This window comes from Notothenia rossii (genome assembly GCF_949606895.1).
Source record: "Notothenia rossii genome assembly, chromosome: 6".
Taxonomy (NCBI): domain Eukaryota; kingdom Metazoa; phylum Chordata; class Actinopteri; order Perciformes; family Nototheniidae; genus Notothenia; species Notothenia rossii.
In genome coordinates, this window is record NC_136909.1 from 20,296,415 (window position 1) to 20,310,828 (window position 14,414).

The 14,414-nt window shown below is 41.1% G+C and overlaps 1 protein-coding gene across 2 annotated transcripts; it reads right to left on the reverse strand.

Moving 5' to 3' along the window:
• Positions 1–1,250: 1,250 nt before the first annotated feature.
• Positions 1,251–14,214, reverse strand: LOC307043129 (kinetochore protein NDC80 homolog). 2 transcript variants are annotated; one of them, XM_079687378.1, is made up of 17 exons: positions 14,058–14,214; positions 13,046–13,144; positions 12,477–12,563; positions 11,939–12,056; positions 11,355–11,527; positions 10,780–10,882; positions 10,569–10,658; positions 10,257–10,350; positions 9,967–10,067; positions 7,085–7,229; positions 6,451–6,656; positions 6,128–6,271; positions 5,832–5,921; positions 5,619–5,711; positions 5,294–5,424; positions 5,011–5,113; positions 1,251–1,755 (listed from the first exon to the last, which is right to left on the reverse strand). In XM_079687378.1, exons 1-17 carry the CDS (start codon positions 14,063–14,065, stop codon positions 1,633–1,635), a joined length of 1,908 nt encoding a protein of 635 aa, XP_079543504.1. In that variant the 5' UTR covers positions 14,066–14,214; the 3' UTR covers positions 1,251–1,632. The 2 variants fall into 2 exon arrangements, with proteins under 2 accessions (XP_079543504.1, XP_079543505.1); XM_079687379.1 differs by lacking the exons at positions 12,477–12,563; positions 13,046–13,144; positions 14,058–14,214 and adding an exon at positions 12,192–12,248.
• Between the last annotated feature and the right edge of the window lie 200 nt (positions 14,215–14,414).

A 14,414-nucleotide genomic window follows, 5' to 3' on the forward strand; every position in this document is an offset into this window, starting at 1 on the left:
AGATTGCATTATATTTTAAGAAAAAACATAGTTCGATGTTTTCCTGTTGACAAGAAAATGGCTGCATCTCAGAAACTATTTGATTTAGATATATATGTAATGGAAAATGTCACAACTTTTAATAAGTGTGATTCTTTATGTGATCTGAGAATCTAAAAGGTTGTACTATTAGATACTTACCCAAAGTTGGTCTGTAGACTTTAGACCAGGGGTCGGCAACCTTTTTGATATGAAGTGCCATTTAAAAAATTGTTATCAGCGTGTCAACGATCGAGAATCATCAACGGGAGGGGGGGCTTGGGGAGCTTGACACTCGTGAACTGTCAACAGGAGGGCGGTGGAGCCTCGCTGCGGGGAAGCAGCGTGTGGACCTGTCAGCGCAACTTACATGATGCCGAATTTAACAAACACATTTAAATAATTGGTTTAAACGGCATAATAATAATTATGATTCTCCAGAGCACACATATTATGATATTAGGGTCATGCAGAGTGAGATGAGATCGCTGTCCCTTTAAGAGAGAGAGGGGTGTGGATTGTGCATGTGTGTTTGTGGATGGTAGAGCGACAGTGAGGGAATGTGTGTATGTTTCTGGATGTGAAACGAGGAAGCAGAACAACAGAGGTCTGTAATGTATTTTGTGAAACAGAAGAACAGCTAAATAAATGCAAAGAGCTCGCCTCTCTCCAGTCATTTAAGCTAAAGTGGGTTATTGAACCTGAAGCTTGTTGCTTCTGCCCTCCTCGACTATGGTCTGGGAGCCGACAGGAAAGTTCAACACACAGATGGCCAGTCCGCCCCTTTGTAGCATATTATTTCGATGAGATGAGCAGATCGCCACTGGGCTTTCAAATAAATACACAACCACGCAAAAACTGCGGCATTTGTACAGCTCCTTATGGGTACTGCAATTAGTGAAGTGCTTTCCTCTGTGGTGAAACGATCAGCACTGCACCACGGAGGAAAGCGGCAGAAAGTCACCTGGAGTTAAAGAGAGCGGGGCTGCGTTGCTTGCATGGCTTCCTTCTGCAGGTAACGGGGCGACGCGCTCTGGCAGCGGTCTCGTTCAGGATCCGAAAATACAATTTAAATATTTTTGCACACTTATTCCACTTATTCCTAGTGTGCCAATGGTTACAGTGCCGCGTGCCAATGCTGGCACGCGTGCCAGGGGTTGCCGACCCCTGCTTTAGACCAATCATAAAAAGGCTTGGCCATTTGTTCTTATAAATCTAAATGTTTCTTTAGGCACAATTAAGTCGTTTTTATTTAGTATACAAGGGTTTCATAATTAAAAAAAACTGAGATGTGTCAAAGAATGACACAAAAGACCAACGTGAAAAGCTGGAACATGTTAATACAGGGTAAGTGAACAACACTTTCATTATGAACTAATGAATGAGAATCTAAATCTAAGACACAAAACAATGTGTGAACAATTTCAAACAATTTAAGAACACAAATGTCAGATAAAGCTCCCCACGCTTCCATAGTCTCTTGAGTTATGTGCCCAACGTGAACATCTGGAACATGTAGGTACACAGGGTAAGTGAACAACATGCATCTAGACTTCAAAACCTTTTTCTGGATGGAGCACTTTTTTCTAACACAAACAATTTAAGAAGACAATGTCAGATTTGTCTGGCCATGAAGCTCTTGGAAACGTCCCTCAGCTTCTGTATGGCGGCGTCATCGTCCTCCACAGCCTTTGAGCAGACACGCTGCACTCCGCTGAGCAGGTCCTCCATGCTCTTCTGTTGTAGCACAACCACACACACACCAATGGGTTATATTACATCCAGTAATGTAAATACAGGTGTTGATGCAACCGGAATAATGATGCCATCAGACCAATACACTATAAATTAAACTATAGCCGCATTCACACCGCAGGACTTTCCCTGGTACTTTGGTTCTTTAGTTCCGTTAGTACCAATAATGTCGCGTTCACACCGCCGGGACTACTCAGTGCTGGGAACTAGGCATGGGCGGTATAATTTTTTTCATACCGTCATATGGCCCCACCAAAAATATTTTCCACCAGCCGCCACTGACGGTATGACTTTGGTCGACTTGAGTGATGTGGCGTTCGGCGGCAAATAGATGTTTCGAACGGTATATTATATGTTCGGTGTAAAATGCAGCCCGAGCCGGTAGACGCTCGCAAAGTGCCGCGAGTGCGCGCAAGTGCAAAACAAGGGCTGCATACACGACACATTGTGCAAATGGCACATTTTGAGATCGGATAAAGGACGCGTTTGTAGATGTCCGACGTTGTTTCCATAGTGAGCTAAGTTAACAATATATCATCATACATAAACATTTTCCGGGAGTAAATACTTGACTTATTGAATAAAGTTGGCTATATTCACTAACTAGTTTGGCAATATTATTCCGTGCATGTGTTAAAAACCTTATTTCCATTTGATTCATTGGATTACTCGCGTGAATGTTTAGCACGTAAATGCTTTCGTTTTTAAAACCGTCCGACCTCGACTACAAAACCATCAACCAGTTGCATAGGATTAAAAAATGTCAACACTCACTCACCCCGTCTTAAACATTCCCAAAGAAGTGCCTCTGTCTCTCGTTGTGCTGGATGAAGTCACTGGCGACGAGTAAACCCAAAATAGTCCCAAACAGGCGCAGAGGCATTTTTCTTTTTTACTAGTTGTCCAAGTTCGGGGCCGGCAAATGCTGCCTCCATCTTGCTCAGCTCAGCTCTGTGCTGAGTTCTGAGAGCGGGAAAGACGGACTGCCCTCCCCTGCCCTCTGCTGGCGCGTGCTGTGCATTACAACCAATGTCGTCCCTGTCAAAACTCCGTGTCAGTGCAATAGAATGAAACGCATCTGTGATTTGGCGCACAGTCTGTGACGTGACGGTATTGAAAATCATACCGACGGTATTTCGAAATACCCTGGTATACCGTAATACCGTCATACCGCCCAAGCCTACCGGGAACTCTTTTGGCCATTTTCATTCCCTGCTAGAGAGGTGGTACGAACCTGGTGATAAAAGAGTGCCAATTTATATTCTATTTCTATTGGCTGGGCGAATTGCAAACCACGCCCCGTTAGACTCTGAATTTGTTTTGTTAGGCAGCCATTTTTTTCCTTGCTACAAAACCAAATCCACACCTGAGCGAGTAGTTTTTTTGTACTTTAAAGCAGCTATGACCACACATACTACAACACCGGAGCGGTGGAATGATGCTTCTGGCAATTTACTCTGAGGACGGGATGCAGCAGCTTCTACAGAAAGCAGTTCCCAACCCCAAATGTTTTGAGCAATGTTCGCAAAAGCTACTTGAGCGGCGTGATGCCGTTATTGTTATGTCTTGACTTGCAATAAAACAAACAAACTGGCGAAGCTTTATTTATTGTGTCCCACCCCAAATTTGCAGAATGGAAGAATGTGAGAGCAGACAGGTGTCGGTGGTTGAATTTATCTGCAATGTTGCAACCTTGTGCAGCAATGGCAGGGGCAGAAACACAAGTCTTACACACATAAACACAAGTAATTTATCATGTCATTTGTTTTAGATAAATAAGGGAAAAACACCAAACAACGTTTAATGTCCTTTTCCAAAATCAGCCTGAGGGGGTAGTATATAATAAATACATAAAGATAAAGTCCATTGTTATAATGGGGTATTTTATTTGTAAATTACCCTTATAACCCAGCCTCATGGTGCACATGATTCTTTGCTTGGACATTTTGTTGGTTTGAGTCATTTGAGCTCGGATTCTAGTAGGGACATAAAGTAACACGTATCTTAGGAAGATATGAACTTCATCTTGGTGAAGTTGATGCTGAATTCACTATTTAGTAGATAATCATGTGACACTTTATCTTTGCATTACGGTCTGTCTGCTGAGCCTACCTATTATATATATATATATATCATGTACAGCGGGTGGGCTTTATACCCCCTCCCCCGTGTAGTTCTTCTTCTCTCGTCTTTTTTTCTTTTTTTGTACTCGCCGTGAAGTGGTTTTGCGGCCTGCCAGTAAACCCAGAGAAGAAGAAGACGAAGTGACGTCAGCGTAATCTTGCCTCAGGGAAAGTACTGCGGTGTGAATGCGATTGGCACTAGCCCCCTGGCGGATTCAGTGCCGTGCTACTTTAGTGCCGACACTAAAGTACCGCAAGTCCTGCGGTGTGAAAGCGGCTAATATGTACCGTAATTTTCAGACTATAAGCCGTGCCTTTTTCCCCATTTTTCGACCCTGCGGCTTATATAACGGTGCGGCTAATCTATGGATTTTTACAGCTAACGGCCACTAGGGGACCTCCTAAATCTATGGATTTTACAGGTTACAGTCCACCACCTTTAACTCTATGGGCTCTATGGCCGGTCCGCGCCCCCCACCTTTAAGCGGCGGGCTACAGCAGGAAAAGCTGGAGGCCGGAAAAGAGTGACACAGGTAGCGCGCAAAAGTAAAAGTGGAACCGAGAGTGGTACGAGAGACAGAACGAGAGCAAGACAGACAGACATTACGAGAGCGAGACAGTTTGTCCCCGTACCACTGGTTGAAAACCACTGCTGTAGATCACTGCCGGTACATAAGCTGGGAGCACAGCGTTTTAGTTTGAAAGTTGAAAAGCTTGTGTGTCTGAAACGCTATGTGATACAGTACAGTTTACACAGCACAGTACATGTTCTGTAGGTACTATTGCACTAAATGGTAACACTTGAATACGTTATGCAAATATGCAACTTGTTTGTTGAAATGTTAATAAATGGGAGCTTCCTCAAACAGCCATCTCTTTCCCGACAATCCCCTCTGTGCACGAACCCTTACATATGGTAATTAAACATTAAAACACCTGCGGCTTATAGTCCAGTGCGGCTTATATATGTACACATCATTCAATTTAGCTGCTGCGGCTTATATTCAGGTGCGCCTTATAGTCCGAAAATTACGGTAGTTTATTTGCATGCTAAAACTGATTGAAGTATTCCTTAGAAATAGATTAGGAGGCAGGTGTAGAGTAAGAAGGTTACCTCTGCGATTGACATGTGGTTGGCAGCTGTGGTATATACAGATGCAAGGTTACTTGCTACAGTTCGCCTCTCCTCATTGGTCTCCTGCAGCACCAGGTGGTACCTGGAAAATAAATAAGTGTTATATTCTAGAACAGAAAAAACAGAAACCCGGAGCACTTAAAGCTAATTCCTTTTTAAAATAAAAAATGTTTTAGAGCAGAAACAGTATTTAGAGTGGGCTTTTGATAATGTTGTGTTGTGTGATGGCCACAGCATATAAACAGTATCGTCAGTTACTCACTGTTGTTGTGCTGCCTTTAGTTGCTGCACGGCCTCCTCATATCCATACGTAACTTTCTTCGCCAGAATATTGCGATGGGTTTCCACTGTCTCCATCTCTGTGGCCCAGTCCTGTTCCTCCTGTGCCGACTCCTACACAGACACAAGCACACAGGAAACATTATGTGCTTCAAATATTTGAAAATGTTTCATATTCCTGTTTTTCTGCCTTGAAGACAAACCGTTCAATGCTGGATTGACACGGACATAGTTCATCTTGTTAACATGTGATTGGGTCACTAGATGTGTTATACCTGAAGCATAAGCGTGAACTACATGGACTTTACCTGCATGACAGAATCCAGACGCTCATCCACCTTGCGGATCTGCTCTTTGAGAATCTTCAGGTCATTTGACTTGTCCAAGATGTTACAACCCACCTAAAAGACACACATACACATGAAAATGGACAATTGAGATGGAAAAAATATAAACTTTGGTAATAATGTGCGTCAGTAAAGGAAAAAGTTAGCATCGCAAAACAATAACGATGTTTTTACCTGTTCAAAAAACTCTTCCAAACTAAGTTTCATGTTGGCTAGGCGACCGTTCTCCTCCTCCACGTTACCGACCAGCTTTCTCAGGAGCATCTACAAACACACCGCAAAGATCAGAACAAGGACACAGAACACACATCTTTCATTTTTGACGAAAAAAGAAAATCGAATATCATTTCCACCTGATAGCATTAAATGTATCAAAGCTCCAAATAACTGGAAATTACATTAGTATAGGTATAATAAGCCAGCTTTGATCATACTCTATGTATCTGTATTGAATTGGATCTTGGCAGTACCTGTGTCTTAACTTTATGCTGATTCATGGCGCCCGACTCAAACAGCCTGATCTCAAAGTCATGACCGCAGGCATTCTCTGCAGACAGCGGGATCAGCTTCAGTTTACGGGCCAGCTTGTGGTATTCTGCCACCTTCAGCTCCGCCTGGATGGATATATGGAAAGGACACACACACACAGAAGGGGCAAGGAATTCAAGTTAAATCAAATGGTGAAAAGCATTTGGCATTATCAATCTTTAGCAGCCACAAACACTGACACGAAATACCATTTTTATCCCAACTATGTCACTCTCTTTTAAGTATGCACACTAGATGCTCATACCTTTTCGTTGAATTTGGCCAGGGCGATCTCCTCGTTCCACTTGTGCTGCTCAGCGTCTTCTAGAGACTTGCTGAGGCTGGAGGTGGTCTGCTGGAGCTCTCTCTTCTCTATGGTGATCCTCTCCACATCAGCTGGAGTAAACTTCTGGTTCTTCAAGAGTTGATGCAGTTCATTTTGCTCATGTTTGAGAGACTCCAGGTGACTCTCTGCAGGAAGACAGAGAACAAAAGGATTCTAAACCCCATCCAAACCTCAGTATTGAACGATGCTGCTCAGTGGGAGCTTTGTTAGCATTGAGTGATCCCGTGTTGACAGTAAGAGACAGAAAATGTTTCTATCGCACGGTAAAGTGCGGTCTCTGGGGACTTATTTAAAGCAAGAATGTTAAATGTTTTTTACAAGGATTCAGACAGAGAAAATATCTCAGTCAAGAAGTCCAGTTAACTCCTAAGAAGAATCCTTGTTTAGTTGGTACAGAGTAGAGACAAGCCAAAAAAGAACATGTAAATTCAGAGTTTCAGTAACTTAATGAGCTTTGATAATTAGCACATGAAACTGCTTGGTGTCTGAATACTGAAATCTCCCCCATGATCCTGTACATCCTGCTCAACAACTGGTTGAATGTTATATGTACCAGCAGTCTCCTGCTCATCACACAGTTCTGAATATTTGCACTCCAGGTTTGCTTTAAAGGACTCCTGTCTGGTTTGATATCTCAGGAGATTCGACAGGTCTGTCTGCAGCTTCACTCTTTGCATCCTCTTGGTCGTGACACGGTCCTGTCCAGGAGAAGAAACAGAATCTTATCCATCCGTCTTATTGTTGCTTAAACATATATTCATTACGTTACATTGCATTTAGCTGACGCTTTTATCCAAAGCGACTTACAATAAGTGCGTTTGACCAACAAGATACAAACGATGTTACTGATAGAACTATAAAACGGGTGCACACCCTCATAAAAGCCAAGGTATATTGGCTTTAGCTTTAAACTTTTGCACCTTCGATCATCATAAATGTCTTGTTTTCGTTTCATTTTGTTGCACAATTATTTTGTTGACGATTGTTGGGAAAATACTGAATGTACTCTTCTAATATCAGAGTAGCACATGATAAACGAAGGCCCTACGTAGGCTGCCAGACTAGCTCTCCACTGTTCGAAGCGCACTCATATTGGAGTTATGCATAGAAACCTATCATGGCTTCCAGTTGAGAAACGTCTGCTATCTCGTGTTATCACTTTTCAAAAAAATGTACAATTTAGCACACAAAAAAAGATTGTATTGTTATGATCAAATAGTTTACACAAGAGACGAGCATGACCATAAGACTAGACAAGCTACATCAGGCCATCTACGGGCACCTAAACCCAGGACAAATCTCCTGAAATCTTCTGTGACTTATAGAGCTATAAAGGAATGGAACTCATTGCCAAACTAGCTTGCTGAAATAGAGTCCAGAGCCTCTTTCAAGAAGAGATTGAAGGGCCATCTACTAATGACCATGTACCTTGTGAGCTGTGAACCCTCATTTAATCTCATGCTTTGTACTGGTGGGTGTCTTGTGCACTCATCCTTGGCTGAGATTGATATTGAAAGTGGATGAGATTGTTGATGATGTTGGAAATTGTTGATGATATTGTTGATTTTGTTAATGATGTCAGGACTTATGTCTTAAATGTTGTTGTATTATTGTTGTATTGTTTTAAGTGTCGGATCCCAGGAAGAGTAGCTTTTGTCAAGAGCATGGGGATCCTAAATAAACATAAACGTAGCTGTGTACGTAACAGGAAGTATGATTACTTAGAAGAGCATCAGGACACACTGTTTTAGGCATATGATAGCTATGTGACAACGATTAACATGATGATTCAGCCTCTATGGAGATAGACATATGACTGTCATGTTTATTGCTTACGTAGGCCTTAGCTAATCTGAACTAAACATTGAATACTGCTTTGAACCGGTTTTCCGCATCTTGTGATTGTAACTCCCTCTCTTGTATATAGGCATGTGAAGGACACTGTTCTGGGAACTATTTGTCCCACGCGGCCCTGTGTGTGATGACTACCGTAATTTTCGGACTATAAGCCGCGCCTTTTTTTCCATTTTTCGACCCTGCGGCTTATATAACGGTGCGGCTAATCTATGGATTTTTACAGCTAACGGCCACTAGGTGACCTCCTAAATCTATGGATTTTACAGGTTACAGTCCACCACCTTTAACTCTATGGGCTCTATGGCCGGTCCGCGGACCCCCACCTTTAAGCGGCGGGTTCCAGCAGGAAAAGCTGGAGGCCGGAAAAGAGTGAAACAGGTAGCGCGCAAAAGTAAAAGTGGAACCGAGAGTGGCACGAGAGACAGAACGAGAGCAAGACAGACAGACATTATGAGAGCGAGACAGTTTGTCCCCGTACCACTGGTTGAAAACCACTGCTGTAGATCACTGCCGGTACATGCGCTGGGAGCGCACTGTTTGAGTTTGAAAGTTGAAACGTTTGTGTGTCTGAAACGCTATGTGATACAGTACAGTTTACACAGCACAGTACATGTTCTGTAGCTACTATTACACTAAATGGTAACACTTGAATATGTTATGCAAATATGCAACTTGTTTGTTGAAATGTTAATAAATGGGAGCTTCCTCAAACAGCCATCTCTTTCCCGACAATCCCCTCTGTGCACGAACCCTTACATATGGTAATTAAACATTAAAACACCTGCGGCTTATAGTCCAGTGCGGCTTATATATGTACACATCATTCAATTTAGCTGCTGCGGCTTATATTCAGGTGCGCCTGATATAGTCAGAAAATTACGGTACTTCCTTTCTTGCAAGGATAATAAATACATGTATCCTTCCTGATATTGAAGACCTAGGCGGTGACTGATCATTTTTCCTAACAACGATGATAGTTTTTCACCCTTTCCACTTGTGCAGTGCAATAACCCTAACCCTATATAAAAAACCGTAATAGAAATATCAAGATTCTAATCCTAATCTACGCAGTACAAATGGGAATGGTTTTATAGAAGGTCTCCTTACCTCCTGGCGGTCGCTCTTCAGTAGGCTATTTCACCTCATCGGTTTATAGAGCTCCTGTTCGTTCAGGTTTTCAATGGACGAGAGTGAAAATGGAAAGAAAAACGCTATTTGTTGTTTGTTTATATCACGGAGGCTGTTCTTCTTCTCTGTCTTCCGGTTGTTCCGGTTGTTGCCTCTTTTGAATGATGAATACACACTATCGCCGCCTGCTGGTAAGGAGAGTTATTGCCATTCACGCATACGCGCAGTTCATACGTGCTCGGCTCGGATTTGCGGTGTGTTCCAGTGCGCGAAGTTGGCAAATACGCAGGAGAGTCCGGCGACGCAACAGTCGGTGTCGGCGACTGCTCAGGTGACTGGCCGGTGTATCTAGGCCTTAACCCTATATAAAAAACCGTAATAGAAATATCAAGATTCTAATCCTAATCTACGCAGCACAAATGGGAATGGTTTTATAGAAGGTCTCCTTACCTCCTGGCGGTCGTTCTTCAGTAGATTCAGCTCAGTGCTGAGGATTTTGTAATTCTCCTCCATCGAGTCCAGCACGGCTTCGTCAACGTTATAAAGTTCGGCTGGGGTGAAGACAAACGATTCTTGTTGTTTTGTCGTTTTAGAAAACAACACTTTTAAATGGGACTAAAATCCAGTTTTAAAAATCTAAATTTGAACGTACAAAGTCATTTCAATTCTGTTCAAACAACTATGGAATGCAAAGATTTTTTTTTAAATAAATGTATTGCATAAAGAGATGCTCTGCTTACTTAGTTTATTGAGGAATACATCCCCCATGTCGTCAAACGTGTCCTCGCCCTTCATGAACTTGGCGTATTCCTCAGCTGAGTACTCCTCGACAAGCTGCACCGTAAAGACAAAGAGAATAAAGATAAATAAACAACATGCTTTAGATTTAGACGGATAAGAATAACCTTATAATGTGCAGTTATGTTGAGGATTTGGGTCCGAAATACAGAGGAAAAACACTGAATGGGTTTGGAATACACTGTGTGCTGTTTAAACATTACATTTCACTTGTTAGACGCTTTTATCCAAAGCATACATACTTAAAGAGGTACCTTGTTATACTCCAACCCTTCCTCGATGTTCTCATTTTCATCACAGAAGTCACAGAACAGCGTCTCCTGCTCATCCTTATGCGAGACAATCTGGCACAGAAAGAAAACACAAGACTGGTTTTAACTAGGTTATCAAATTACAATAATGTATTCTGCTTCCTATGCAAATGAGCCTGTTCTTTTCAAATTAAAAAGGTCTATAGCTTCTCACCTTGACAAGATCAATCATCCATGTGAGAGCACCGAGGGCCAGAGGCCAGGTGTGAGGGGCTCCAACGGAGTACATTGAAGACTTGGAGAGTAAAAATGGATACCTTCAACCAAAAAGAAAAGAGTTGAATGAGAAAAAAAGAGTGAGAGAAAGGAAAGGTGATCGTTGGCGATGGCTCCAGCGATCTGAACATCAATATGAAGCCAACAGAGGTGGGAGAAGTACTTAAGTAGACGTACCAGAGTGTAGGAATACTCGGTTACAAGTTGAAGTTCTTAAAATGTATAAAAGGAAGGCTACAACTAATTAAAATAGCTACTTGCATGTTCAGACTTGTTGTACTATGATTTTTTGATATGCATAGTTTCTTAATAGTTTCTCTTCATCTTTCTTTTATTTTTAATATTACTTCAATCCATTCAAATCTTTATATTCCAGTGGTACTAAAGTGCCTTCCCGATACACAAGGTAAACCAACGGGTGCTTTTTATGATCAAAATATGCAATGTGGGGCACTAAACAAAACAAAGTAATATTAATGAATATGTACTTATTACAACAAAATGACATCTTACCTCAGGGCTTTAAGGAGAGCTGGAACCTCCTCCTCAACTTTTGAGTTTGGCATCTCAAACGTGGGGTCTATCTGACAGTAAACAAACTCAAACACCTTCACAAACTCCTTGGTGGAGGGGGACACGAGGGCCTTGGATGACAAGGGGCCTGGGTAACTGTGCTCTGTCAAGAACTAGAAAGACCAGAGAGAATCAGACTGGACAGGGCAACGGTATAGATTCCTACTCATATTAACTAACTATATATGTTTTTAGAAAGGTACATAAAAAGGTTAAGCTACAAATCAGATACCATAAGGATTGATGTTAAATCAGTGAGAGTGTAGTGATACAAATACCTGAAATCAGCCAATATTTATTTTATGCTAAAGTAGTGTTGTTGCATTAATTGTAATCAGTTCAATGCAATGAAATGTACTGTATGTTGCTGTCTGCCAAATTAGATCCAACCACCGAAGTCTTTCAATTTTGTTTTATCTCCTACACATTGGATTTGATGTATTGAATATGAAAGGGTGAAGCAATGTTAAATCTAACTATTCGTGTGTGTATATACATTACATGGGCTGATAAAGTGTTTGTACCTCGTGCAGCTGCCTGGTGCATTGCTGAACAAACGCTTTATCATGCAAAGGTCTGCTGTCTTTTATCTTCTCACTTCCTCCAAATCCTGACATGTTGTTGCGAGGCATGCTGGCTCCACTAGTTCCGCAGACAAAATGTTAGCATTACACCACAATATAAAAAATGAATTGTGTTAATTGACAAAAAAAACGGTTAAATTATATTTGCATAGAAATAATTGCATTGTAGAAACATATTAATAGATATAAAAACCTCAGTCAGCTAAGGTTTTCATATAGAACATGCATTATACTCTTTAAAGCCATATTCACAGGATGTTCAGGTACTGAAGTCTTTATTCCTGTATAAAAAGGCAAAGTCAACATTTTTCACACTTTATTTAATCTTACTACTACTTAAGTTGTATTAGGACCTGTATAGTATATTGCCGATGTATATATATGGTTATTCTTAGTATTATATATGTGTATTAGCACTTACATTGTAGAAGTACATGGTAATGCAACTTTAGATATTCTTTCAATATTATTCACATACCGGCCGCCATTAAAGAAGCAAGTCCGCCTCTCAGAGGTCCCAGACTGCGGTTTGGACATGTTGAGCTTTCCAAAGGAAGGCTGTGTGCTGAAAAGAAACAAAACTGTGAACAAATGTATATAATTCACATGACTGCTATTAAGGCAAAGTACCACTAATCTATTAGTCTGACTTTACTGAGTTCTCACAGGTTCATAAAACATTGTTCATAATACACTAAATTAAGTAGAATGTAATCTATGAAGTCTTTAAAAAATAAAGCTGCAGTGTCTCCCAGTTTGTTATTAAACTTTAATGTAATATACAATAACATGAAGCTAGGCACAACATCTCAATCTATCTATAACAGTGTAGTCCTCACTAAGTTATCTTATATATAATATCATATCGTGGATACAACCTATTATAACAAGTAAAGTATCTTGTAAAGTAGTTATGTGGGTGTACCAACTACATGTATGCTTCATACAAATAAGAGTGTAATCCGTAAACGACACAAGAAACCTGTATCTTTGCTAACTATACAACTTAAACGAATGAATGTAAACACGTGTTTGCATCAAACCCACTTCTTGGGTGTTGTACACATCATTCTTTTTCTGTTGGTGTCTTGCACGCGCATCGGCAGATCCGATGGTCTGCCGCTTACTGCTCGACTCAGCCTTCCACTAGAAACGTAGCGTTAACAAGAACAAAATAAACAGATACCATTTATAAACATTATTCGTATGTTAAACAATGTCCGCAAAATATATACAAGTGCATTTTATTGTGGAAATGTCGGCCACAGTTAAAACAATAATCATCAGGAGCAACCGCTGGCTAACGTAACGGATGTCATTATTTCAGTGTAAACCAGAGGTCGCGTTAACCGAATATGTTCCGTCTATGACGGATTTTTTTTGAACAATGACGGAAAAATCTGAAAGCAGTCCGTCATTTTGACGGATTAGAACAAACTACGAACAGCGCCACAGTTTCACCGCAGCGAGGCTCCAGTGTTAAGCATGCCTGCCTTTCCAAACCCAACTTTGCCGTACAAATCATTGAAATGTCTGTGAGTTTTGGCTTTACGCTGTGCGTACTCCCGCGAGGTGCAGTGTGCATGCATAACACGGCGCTAACAGTTCACAAGCGTAGCGTTAACAAGAACAAAATAAACAGATACCATTTATAAACATTATTCGTATGTTAAACAATGTCCGCAAAATATATACAAGTGCATTTTATTGTGGAAATGCTTGTGAATCCCCCCCCCCCTCCGTTGACAGTTCACGTCCGTGCTCTCCCACGCAACCTATGGTGTAAGCACTAGCTTAACAAGCTAACTAGCTACTCGTTCAGTGACATAACTTGAAAAAACTCTACACGCCGAAATCGTTGGCTTCTTGCTAAATCTAAAATAGTTGTTATGAAAAGCTTACTCAAAACAACCTATTAGGATTGATAACATCGTTTAAATTAATGTTACAAAGACCGCAACTGGCAGAACCTGCTTTGGCGAGCTAAAAATCATTACATATTTTCTGTCTGTTTGCTGATTACGTTCAGGAATAAAACAACTGCAAATGTAATACGTACCACTCCATAGTTCGTATTAAGAAAGTTGATGTTTACAAGATCGGATAAAACGTCCGAGGGGAGGAAGCATAGACTGGAAGACACAAACGGTAACAGACCCCGCCAAAAATATACGAATTTTGCAGGAACAGAAAGGCTTTTATAGAGTGGCAAAGTCCCTCCCTTTCTGGTGAACCTCCATGGGACCTTATTTCGGAAAAAATATGTATTGAAGTCAATGGAGAGAGAAAGATTATCGTTCGATCCCGTTTGAATTGTGCCACGAATTACACATATGATGTTTGTCAATTTAAAATATAATTTTGCAAGTCAAAACAAAAAAAATGTGTCGTAAAATTGTGAAGTAACACGTTTTTT